The 12,744-nt window shown below is 42.1% G+C and overlaps 1 protein-coding gene across 4 annotated transcripts in view; it reads right to left on the minus strand.

Annotated features, from left to right (window-relative positions):
• kif21b (kinesin family member 21B) overlaps positions 1-12,744 on the minus strand; it is a 55,719-nt gene that overhangs the window by 31,534 nt on the left and 11,441 nt on the right. For all 4 annotated transcript variants that reach the window (XM_052076238.1, XM_052076236.1, XM_052076237.1 and 1 more), the window contains exons 2-4: positions 2,722-2,944; positions 1,247-1,429; positions 363-512 (exon numbers count right to left, since the gene is read on the minus strand). In XM_052076238.1, the coding sequence (XP_051932198.1) occupies positions 363-512; positions 1,247-1,429; positions 2,722-2,944 (556 nt within the window). The remainder of the gene's footprint in view (positions 1-362; positions 513-1,246; positions 1,430-2,721; positions 2,945-12,744) is intronic.

Genomic DNA, 12,744 nt, shown 5'->3' on the forward strand with positions numbered 1-12,744 from the left:
ACACAAAATATCACATGGATTCTTCTTTTCATTCGAAATGAAGACAAGGCAACCCAGTGCAATTTGTCCTCACTGTCACTCTGTGTTGCTTCCACACAAGTGCAATTTCTGGCCACATGCAGGGAAATTTCATCTGTTTAGAAATGTACACACGCATAACATAAAATACAAACAAATTCTTGACATGTTCTTCCCCCAGAGGAGCATCCATCTGCCTCACTTGTCTCTCAAGTGTCTTCACAGTTGAGAATACAATGCACAATGACAGCATCAACCACTTGGCCTTTTATTATTCCAAAGGCAGAATTATTTGACACAAGGGCAGACATGTGCAAATGTAGTGAAAAAGAAAATGCACCGACCTCCTCCTCTGACTGGACAAGTCTGGAAGTGACACCGGTGGTGTAGATACTGCCACTCGCATCCTCGTGGATTTTGATGTTGGACTTCCGGCTCCGACACTCTGGATCTCTCGCGCCGTCAAACAAGTCCAGGATCTCTTCGTTGTAAAGCTAAATTGAATACAGTATTGAAATAAAAATATAATTATATAATCGGAATTATAGTAAAAAAAAAGTTGACATACTGTATCTCAATCGGTTTCCTGATTATCCTTATCAAAAGAAACCTAAACACATACAAACAGCCTTTTTGCCGATTGGATCGGATGAGTGATGGCTGAGGCTAATGAGGTCACAGGTCACACAAGTAAGATGAAAGCTCAGCTTTCCCCACCTCACACACACACACACACACATACACGTTTAACGTCAACAGCGATAACCTTTTGACCTGTGAAGCAATTGGAAGCCCCCACCACCAGAGACCAACAACCAATCCATATTATTGAGTGGGGTAATACAATTACTTTTAAGCATAATCAAATCACCCACCCGTACTTCCACTGACATTCGGAGGAGGCAAAAACATCCAGAAGAGCTGCCTTTTTATCTCATGGCTTGCAGACTTGCATCCCTCTCTCCCCACTCATCCCTTGCTCTTATCCATCTTGCAGCCAACAGTGATGGAGACGAATGTCAGACGTAATGGCCAACATTCATCGGGACGAAGCACAGGAGACACTCCCGCTCAATTTGTCATCAGCCTGTCACTTCCCGTTTGTGGAAGGGGGTCTGATTCTATTCTTTCCCCTTTTCGCCCCATCTGGTTAGAGTTAATAAGGCCATCCCAGTTCACACACGCACACACACACACATGTACATCCAATTCCCTCTGCATCACGTACCTCAAGAAATTGCGCGCTGACTTTAAATTCGGGGGGTTGGGTGCCGGCTTCTTTCGCTTGCTCCTTCCTGCTCTGGATCCCTTCAAAGAGCTGGTGAACAGCTCGTGGGATAATGCCCTGCTCCAGCAGGGCCAAACTCACATCGAAACCGGTCCCCATAGTGTACGTCTTCCCGGAGCCAGTCTGAATCAAGCACAGTGAAATTGGTGTTTATCGTCCAAACATAGTGGAACCGACAGTCTGCCATTACAAAATAACTTACATTGACAGGTCATCACACATACTGTGACCTCAACTCACGAAGATGTTGTTTCTTAACACTATTCTACTACCGGTACGTGGGCACCCTCTAGTGTTGTGTGAAAGAATCACTGCCGAAATAGAGTTCAGGGCACTCACTTATCACATGATGAGAACAATAACTAACAATAATATTAACTCATTCAGTACCATCAAATTCTGGACCAAGTCTGAAAAGACGTTTAAAAACGTCTTTGGGAGTGAATGAGTTAAATATGCTTTTTACAAAATACTGTCACTGTCTTTTTTTCCAGGAACATTTATGCCAACTACGCTACTGTATTTTAATGGGCGGTCCTTTTGGTGATACTTAAGGAGCTGAATATGTTTTTTAGACGTGTTTTTATGTCAATTGTTTGTGAACCACTGGTTTAGAGTACTATAATCAATTACAAATTTAATGTACTGAGAAATAGGTTACGTTTATAATATAACGTATGTTAAATAAATTAAAATGGACTCAATGAATCCTAACACTGTTATTTCATTGTGTCATTTTAGCCCATGATATGTTTTGTTTGCACAATATTTAATATTTACATTTACACAACAGATTTTAATATTTATCGTTTTAATTTAGAACCATTACGAATGGAAAAATGAGTCTAGAAGTACCCTGATTTACATGGGTCGAGAAAAACGCCCTTGCATTTTGGTCCAGAGGGAGAGGCATAAAAAAATATCTTCGTCTATTACAAACAACTGTAGTTTTGCAGTAGGTAAAAACTGCACTGGATCTCAGAGCGTAGTGTTACTTCAGCTCGGATCTTACTGGAAAATGCAAGTAAATGTTCTGCCCATTTTCCAAACTTTTTACTGGGCCTAAAATTTCACTGCAAAGCTTTTGTAAGCCTGTTGAAGTGGAAAGACAGTAAAATGCATTCAGTATGTTTAGCAATCATGGATGTACAAGCAAACAGAACCTGTACAAACAGAAAATTGAAACCCAAAATAAATCCCAAGCATAAACCCTTTCTGGATTAACACTCATCCTGGGTGATCCGATCAAAAACTGACAGTACAGGTGGGACTACAGAGAAGGAATTGTGAGTCAACTGTGTTTTCACGCATAATTTGCTGTTTTGTTCCCAACTAATGTGATAGGGAATGATGACATTACACTTGTTACGGGATCATACCAGACGTTTGTTAAGGCTGAGACCTCGGCAACATACCTGGCCGTAAGCAAACACGGTGGCATTATAGCCCTCAAAGCAGCCCTCGATGAGCTTGTGCACGCATGCTTGGTAGATGCTCTGCTGTTCTGAGTTGATGTCGAAAACAAAGTCATAGGTGAAGGCCTTGTCTTTGCCCAGGAGGACCTGCGGCTCTCCGGGTGTGACCAATGTGCACACGTGGCAACCTTCAATCTTCTCTTTGGCCATCTGAGGACGTATCCTAAGAGATGACAGAACACAAGTACTGAGTGACTGAAATATTATTTGCCTGGAGTGGATGTGATTTAAACATACTGGCTGTGCTGTTTTGATGAAGCATGGCGATCAAATATTACTCACGGACTCGAGATGAGCTATGGCGTGCACAAAAGCAAGTCATTTAAACATGATCTAAAATGGCCGACGTGGCTAGAAACATTCTTCAAAGAGAGCAAGAATCACAAAATCATGGAAGAGCAGACATCGTCCAGACAAACGAGTTCCACAAAAAAGCAGTGAATTTGCCTGGTTCTTTTTGTTTTTTGTTCATTGTCTGCGTTGATTGTTTTAATATCCAAGTGTGATGTTATTCCGCCTTTTACAGAAACACCTTTCAGGGTTAGGATCGGGTCATAGGGCTCAGGGAGCGAATTCCTGACAGCTTGCGTACGGACACGTAAACAAAACCCGAATCATACCATGCGAAATGAAAGCGGCCATTGGATTGATGCAGAGTGAAGAGAGGAGCAACGTTGTCATCAGACTCTGCAGAGGTACCCGTTGCAACTGCTGAGTGGATATAGACCCAGCCCGTCTTCTTTGAGAGAAAATCATACATCCTCGAAAGTTTATAATCCAGCATCTGTAAATCACTGACCTAAAAATTTCCACTTCTGACGGGTAGTATAATTCACAGTAATTCTTTGCTCTTGTCTGATATCCCAGGTGTGGAATCATCTTTGACTTGATGAGCGTGAAACAGTGGCAACTCGCTGGCAGAACGAGGTCAAATTCATTAAAATGCGTATTAAAATGTGGATGTAATTAGATAATTGTGGATTTTTTTTTCCTCTGTGAGCAGAATGACCAAGACGGCTGCAATAACGGTGACAGCAGTGCTGTTATTTGCGTAAAAGCGAGCACTTGAACTAATGCGTATCGGAATTGAGCGGCGCGAGTTTAATTTATGTACGTGTATGTTCACTTGCTGCCAGGAAAAACACTCTCAGACATTGCAGTGTACTTTAAACACGAGATCTGTCGCACAGTCATGTGGTCGTATTGGTCGTTTTTTTTTTTTTTATGCGGAGAGGTAATCACATTAGGAGGCAGAAAACATGATGAGCCAACGGGATTGGAGCACTGTGCCCACCTCTCCACATGCTAAACACAGGATCGATCATAAAGGGGATGCAAATCAACTTGCTCTCTGACTGAGACCAAACCGTAGACCGCCAATGGGGTGTTGCAACAAAAGGCACACACATTGGTGGTATGGTAATAAAAGTAAGACTGCATTCATCCGATGCCACGGCGAGAGTTGCCGAATCAGAAGGACACACACAGAAACAAATAAGTGGACCCAAATAGCATCAAAACGTGGTGCACTAATAGCACGTGGATGTCGCAAGAATATGACACACGCACTATTAACAGGCCCTCCTAATCTCTCAATTCTTCAGACATGAATGAGGGTAACCGAGGATCAAATTCTGTATAAATCGAGCGCACAGCACAACCTTCAGATAACTGACACCAAGGTTAACAGAAATGGAACTACACATCTCAAATGAGGGACTTTGAAGCGTCTTGTTGACAGGATATGGCAGGCTGCTTTTTGGTCACATTCGGTTAGCATGTATATTGTAATGCTAACAGTGAGGCTAATCGAATAATCATTTCACTATTACTTTTTTGTTTTTATTTTTTTTTTGCACTAAAATGTACACCAAAACCATTTTTGACGGATCCATTTTTATTCATAAATTCCGGTTGGTTATTTGGTATTGTTTAGAGATGCAACTAAAACAACAATTAAGCAATGTCACGGGGGAGGGACTGATGTTGAATTGAACTCTCCAACCTTTTGGAAACTGATTCAGTTTCTGGTTTGGACTTTGTTTTCCAAAGTAAAAGCAAATGTTTGCAAATACTGTATCTTATTCTGATTAAACATAAAATATAACCGGTCTGCTTTCATGAAGGATGAAAGCACAGGAATTGGACAACATTACGTTAAACAATGCCTCCAAACGACTACCCAATTATTAAAATAGTTGTTAATGTGATAATTGATCAGTTGTCGATTGATTTATTTTGACACCTGTAGTATAAATTAAAAAAAAAACTCCAATATGAGTTTTGGGTTTGTGACCTGCAATTGGGTGGATAATTTAGCGATTGGCTGGTAACCTGCACAGGGTGTACCTCTCCCACTGCCTGAAGACGGCTGCACGTCTTGCTCCAGCAAACCCCACGACCCTTGCGAGGATAAGCGGATCGGAAAATGGATGGATGGATGAATTTTGTTCTGCTTGCAGTTTAATTGTATGTAATTCCACTGTCGGACACCAAATGGCAGTGCATTATTGTGTTGCACTGTCAAAACTTAAAAGAAGAAGAGTGAAAACCGGAAGTATTTCAAGATCAGACTAGTTTTTGATTCATTCCAAGTCAAGGAGGCATAGGTATGGCATGGACATGGAAGCGAATGGGCTCAATGATGTTTGATGACTGTCTGTCTGAATTGTGGGGATCGGCTCTACTGTTTGCTCATGTACAAGCAACCTTTTTCAAAGGCCAACAAATGTACTGTCATATTGTTCTTTATTTACTCCTTGGTCACTTAAAAACAATGACCGGCAGGCTTTGTGCCGCATCGTCACACTCTGCACTCGTCAGCGGTTCGCCCATCGGGATAATTAGTTTCCATTGTCATTTGAAAGACAACATCTCTGCATTATGCGGCAACTTCGACAATTACTCTCTGCTCACGAGTCATTCAAATTGGATGTCACAAGACTTCTTGTGCAAGTGTTATTTAGGATGAAGCCAAAGTGTAAATTGTTCAACAACCTCTGCGTGCATGGGGGGACAGACCAACATGTCTGACTGACACAATAAGAGCGACAAACGCACTCTGATGAAAGTCAGTGTGTCGACTGGAAAAAAAAATGGATCAGCTATTAATACTCATTTCACAAACCCACACAAGTCTCCGCTGTAGCGACAAAGGACAGGATCCATAACATTGACTGGGCCAGCAAATGTCTTACGCTCACTCTCTCACACACATTCTTTCTCTCAAGGACACTTAGCGACAATAAATAGCCCGAAACCTCGCAATTAAAAGTCTGTATGGTATCAAAGTTGTCAAAATAGAGAAACATTTGAAGTAGATTGCGGATTCGTCACAGTGAAAATCATCTCATCTTTGTTGATAACGGATTACATAGCCTCGAGTCAGACCACACACACACACACACACACGCACACACACACACACAGTCAAAAACTCATTATGCACCAGCTCCGAGGGAATTCCCTTATTAGACTAATTATCAAATCCAATGGTGCTAATTAGGAGTAGTCTGAAAAAGGCAAAACAAACACCCACAGTACACATACACTAACTGTGCTACTTCAAACCTTGACAGCAGTGAAAGTCAAAGATGCCAATTGGGGCTGTCGAGTACGTATTCGGTAATGCTCTGGAATATATTCGACAGTTTATTTTCATTGAGTGAGTTCCGCAATTAAAAGGAATTTGAAGATTGCAAATTTTACAATGTGTAGTAAACTTTTAGTCCAATATGACACCAATTACACGATACATCTTTAGCGCTGACTTATGATGGTACCAGTGCACCTGAGGGATCATGTTTAAATGTTGCTCATTAAGGATCGTTTCATATGTAGGATAAAATAATAATTAATAATAATAATAATATAATAAATAATTAAAATAATAATAATAAATAAATAAAAAGCATACCCGTAGGAATTAATCAAAATTATATTTTCCTGCTCCGGGTCCAATAGAGCACAGTAATTGACTTCCTTCCTCAGCCCCACAAAAAAGAAATAGATTACCCGACACCCCCACACCCCAAAAAAAATAAAAAGCGCCAACATTGATGAGATGATGCTCTTCTGCTAAAAACAGCAGCTCAATTTCACTCTACCACAACATACAACAATGCCGTGTTAAATATAGAGTCCAAAAATAGCAGGGATTTCATTTTGGGTGGTGGGGGTGGGGGGGTGCAAAAAGGTGAATTTGTGAATAGCACACCATGAATATCTGTATTTAACAAAAGGTCAAATTAATGAGCAGTGGAGTATAAAAGTACTCCATCCTGCTGTCAGCCATTTCATATGTCGCCTCTTTTACGGAGCTGAAGTCACAAGAAATATAAGCTACACCTCTGGCTAGCATGAATTGCAGATAAAACATTGTAATACACGCATAACTCCTTAACATGTGCTAATTACCTTTGGAAAGGTAGATGTTTGGGGGGCATAGATAGGCATGAAGAGTCCCATCATTATTGATAAGACTTTATAACCAGTAGATTGACCACTCTAACGCCTAAGCTAACGCTATGAATGCTAATGTAGCCTTGATCCCATATGTTTCTTCAACCGGGCTGGTCCAGGAGAGTCCAGTTGCCTTGGGAACGGCACAAGCCACTCAGGGACTGCTAATGCGTGTATTGACCATATCAGTGTGGACATTGTGTTTTTGCATTACCCCCCCTACACCCCCCTCATTTGAAATTGTTCTTTAGTGGTACACCATTGACAACATATCCACTCGTGCTGTAATCCTCACACCCAATCCGGACCCACAGACTAATCAAAACAAGACTCCAAGTCGGTCGCCAACGATCTCAGGACACCGATAGCACGCCGCACCTTACTATGGGCATCCACATCCATTCAAGCTTTCAAAGCGGCAGAATGGTGACCACCAAAGAGCGCTTTTCCCTCGCGCAATTAGTTTACTCAAATGCAACACACATACACGTGCACACACAGGCCGAGTTAATCGCATTCACTTGAGCTGGGAGTGTTTCAGGGCTCTGTTGTTTGTCAGCTGGCACGGGAAGCCCGCTACTGCTTCACACAACACTCGGCCCATTTATCTGAGAATAAGACCCACAAACACGCTCGTGTAAATAATTCCATTCAGCTCTATTGGAAGTTAGAACAAGCATTCTTCATTTCCTTTTTTTCCTTTTCCCGTCTGTTGTCAACGTTATCCTGGACAAAGTCTCAGTCTGGTGCGCTGATTTTATTCATCTCGTGGCGTCTTCACACCGCCTTCATGTTCTTTCATTGCCTTTGCCAGCAAAAACACAACAGCACGGGGCCAGTTCCATTTTCGTTCCTTCTGATAACCGCAGAGACCAATGTGGTCCGTTCCTGGCGGCCTCAGTTTTTTATCACCCTGGCTTGCTTTCTTCCAAGCCATCAAATATCATTTTCTTAGCGGAAAGGGGGAAAGATGACATTTGGTGAGCAATGAAACACCGAGCAAACAAAAAGGAGGACAAAAATTGAGCCAGTGGGAGATAGGGCTCTGTCTGCTATGCCAGTAAAGAATGAAAACATGGATTTGTGTCAGATAACGACTTACAAAAATTCTCTTTCAGAAAAGGACCACCATAGACTACTTTTTTTTTCTGACTGTCAATTTGGAAATCTTTCAGGATTCTACTTGAAGCTCAAGAGGAAGCCTACAAAACATATGTTTTATATTGACGTTTGTATTTTAATGTGTTTTGACTTGAATTTTAACTTTGGTACTCCAATTCAAATTGTCATCTGCTCTGTCTCTCCACTTTGCGCTGCTATTTTTAAAATGCTTTTCATGACCGCGCGACAGAGAGCAAAGAAATATGACATATGCTTGGCCGCGAGGAATTGGACACACACGCATGCACACACACACGCACAAAGGGGAAAATTGAAGGAGTCTTGGAACTGCCAGTCTGTGACATTGCTGAAGTGCGATGGAAGCTCAGGCTAATGGCCGCCTTCAGCACGTCCGTGTTATTGAGTCTGATGTCCCTCAACTTCCTTTTGGCACCGTTGTGTCTCGATAGGGTTCAGGTGTGGTGAGTTATAGGCCAGTCAACAACAGTAATATCGCAGCCATCGGTAGTTTGGGCAGTTGAAGCAGGTGCCAAGAAACTTTGACTGCGTGGCTGACATTTTAACCACACTCTTCAAGGTCATGCAAGTTTGCACCACGTTGAAATCAGTGACTCGATGGTGTTTGATTACATTTGAAAGAATTTAAGGCAAAACACGTCTCGGCAGTTGTGCCTTTGTTTTATCCTAACCACGTGCCGAGTAAGTCAAAGTCCATTACCACCTGTGTTAAGCCTAAACAACAGAGTGAGGTTCATACTTCAACTTGAAGTTCACATACTTTGTAGTGGGCGCGCGAGAGGGCTTGAAGCGGTCGAGCAGCACGTTCGGCTGACATGAATCTGCATTTTTATTTTCTAAATCGAAATGAAAGGCGACAGCTGTGACGGCTCGACGTATTAACGCTAGGCTACTCGGATTTCTACGAACAAATAAGGTGTCGGCTGAGGGGGGTTGATCACCCGCAGGCGCAAATGCATCAAACACATCGGTGGCTGACGTCAGCTCATTGTTTTGGTTTGTTCGGCCCACAACTTGGCTGGGACTTGCTCGGCTCCAACTGGCATTGTTTCCAAAATATTGAAGAGAGGAGAGTCTAAAAATAAAAGTTCTGCCCAGAAGACAAGTACAGGCGGAAAGCATTAGCGACAAGCTGGTGGATATGAAAAAGAATTACCAGAGCAGAGATTTCTGACAAGAGGACATCAAATCACAGCTGAGTCAGAAGGAGTCTCAAGTTTGGGTAAATTAAAACTTGGCAAATGAAACCCAGTCATGATTATTGTCAGCTTGATTGTGGAAATACGAAGAAACAAGACGACTGTATCAGGAATCATTTTTCATGCCCAAATAAAATCATGAACTACATTCAGCGAGAATGTTAGTCACGGTTATTCAGTGGTTCCGTTTCTCCTTCCACATTAGCCCGTATGTACGCCGAGTACAAAACATGCGCAAAGTGATTGTGCGGAATTGACTGATAGTTTTGGATGATTTATTTTTGCAGTGTTCTAACCGAATGTGCCTAACCCACAACTCGAAATGTACTGCGGGAAAAGAAAGAGATAAACGACAAAAGATAGAACGTGGCAACCGATGCCGATCGTTTTACATGAAAAGGCGTGCGACCACAAGCAATTTGGCTTTGACCTATTTTGGGTGTTTAGCCTGAGAGCATATTGATGACCGAGGGATGAAACTGGAGACCCCCTGAGGTGCAATACAGTGGCAAGAGGCTGATCGCTGAGGTCAAAACAGGAGATAGAACGCTCAATGACGGTGTATCGGTTCACTCGGCTGTTCTTCAACGCAAGCAGCGTGGGCTGACTTTTCACTTGGTGCCAATGTGAACAACGAGTGTGAATATTTTTCCGTCTCTTGGTGTGATTGACTGGCAACCATTGCATGCCCACACCCCCCGAGACATTGATCAAGATAATCGGTATAGAAAATGAATGACTCAATGAATGTAATTATGGAATGCATCTGAAGATGTTAATTTCTCTCAAAGGAGACTGGAGGGAGGTGGGGGTCGAGGGTGGGGGGGGACGACGACGAAAGGAAAACACAAAACACCTCCAATATTTGCTCTCCAAAAATCATCACTGTTGAGAACAGTGTATCCCAATCGGATTTTGACACTGTACAAAATAAGTAGCATAAATAACTCGACCGAAACTTTTGGTTTTGAATGTCTTTTAATTATTAAGGGGTTGGCGGGTGGGGGGTGTATGTAACTTAATCAATAGAGGGGGAAAAAATGGGCGAATGGTGACAACTTAAGTACAGTCATGGGCTACGAATGGCAAACATTTCCCTGGCTGACGATTGGAAAAATGAACAAACAATTCATTTTTTTATTCCGATGTTCCATGTCCATAAAATTGTTCGCAAGAGGGGATAGTTGCCATTTGTTTGGATTGTTTTTTTTCTTTTTTTCACAAAACAGTCATTCAAATAGATTTCATCATGTTATCATAATGAGTATTTTAATCCTAATGACTTTTCGAAATTAAGTCTCTTAAGGAAACAAGATTGAATTTACCCCGAACGGGTCTGTTTACTACTTGTAATAATTAAGGATTGTTGACTAACGGCACCACCTTGATTTCGAAGTAAATCTCCTCCCGTCCTTCTGTCCATTTCATTCAGTCCCTGGATCATCATTCTCCCGTGAGTGCGAGCATAAACCTATCAACTGCTTCCCACCTTTAATTGACTTCCTGTTTATCTGTCTGCATCTCTTTACATGCGGTTATCTTCATTGAACGATCGTTGTTTCAGTTCTTTTCTCTTCAATCATTGAAACGCATGGAAACTGCGAGCATCAAAAAAAAAAACAAAATACCAAAGATTATTTGAGCCCCGCTGAAAATAGGGAGAAAATAAATAAATAAATGTGAAGCGCACATATAAGGCAGCGGGTACAGAAAGCAGATGCAGGATGTTGACAGCAGGCCCGCCCGGTAGAGAGCAGGTAGAATCATCGTGGCATCCTGGTGCCACCTCACTTTGGCAACTGGCTTACAGCACTGAGGCACATATGCCATGTTTCCGGCCATCCGAGGTCATCTCAAGTGCACTGTGACTAATATACACAAGCCCAAAAAAAAAAAAAAAAAAACATGCATGCACCACAGCGCGAGTGTGTAACGACTGACTTTAGTGCAATCAAATAAAAATGATACGCTAACACAGCCATTATGGGGCCCAGATGTGCACATTTTTTCATATTTTTATTTTTTTTAACCTCTACGAGCGCAAACGTGACACACTTTTTGCGATCTATCAATGATGCCAACCCCCCAGACGGGCGGCCAAGTGCAGCCTCGGGCACTGTTGGCCATTGGCAACAAGCGATAAGAGACAGCAGCACTCACATTCTCCGTGCTCATTGATTTGACTGCTTGTGTTGGCGTGAAGTGTCGCTTGCCGGGGCACAGACGAGGGAACTGGTTCATCGACATCAACGCGAGCCTGTTCTTAACCGAGCCAGACTTCGGGGCTCAGGGTTGTCCTACATTGTGCACACAAGTCTAGGTCAAGTGTTGAACGCAACTACGTTTGCACACCATCTCCTTCAGTCCGTTTCTTTCGAAAAGGCACAGTCTGTCAAGTGAAGTTTAGGGGCTTAATGTCTTAATGTACCACGTGGCTCGTTACTTTCAACTGTCCGTGTAATTAAAAGAGCGGAGGGCTGCCGTCCCTATCGCGTGACAATGTTGAGGACATGAAAGCTCAAACGGGAAAGAAGGACGAACTGAGTCAAAGGGTTTCAAATAACCCATTTTTGCTAATAGTGCACAGGACAACAGTGAGAGCAACCAGAGTTGGTTACGCTTGGAATCAATAAAATGTCACCTGCAGCGAACTGAAGACAACAAATCCAATTTTTATTGTTGTATTGTTTTATCCCCCACATGGAATACAATAATTTTGAAAAATCTCTTTTGGCACATTCATCGTCATCGCCGTCATCATCAGTGGTGGGAGGTAATCCACATATTTAGTTGCTGTCCTTAAGTAGCTTTTTCAGTCCCCGAGCTTAGTGTAATTATTTATTTATATGACAACTTTTTATTTGTACGCCGTACATGTGACATCTGTTCTTTCAACTCGCTACTTTTTCAAACTGGGCTCGTCACTCTTTATAACCTCTGCAGACGATGACAGGATGTAAAAAATAAATTAATTAATTTTAAAAAAAGATGTTGAGAGGAAAAATCAACCGCAGTTGAGATCCTTAGTTCGAAAGTGCTCTATAAATACTGTTGACTTGACTTGTTGACTTAGTGATTAATTAACTCATTCACTCCCAAAGACGTATTTAAACGTCTTTTCAGACTTGCTCCAGAATTGGCTGGTACTGAATGAGTTAAGAAG

This window comes from Hippocampus zosterae, chromosome 9, assembly GCF_025434085.1.
Source record: "Hippocampus zosterae strain Florida chromosome 9, ASM2543408v3, whole genome shotgun sequence".
NCBI lineage: Eukaryota > Metazoa > Chordata > Actinopteri > Syngnathiformes > Syngnathidae > Hippocampus > Hippocampus zosterae.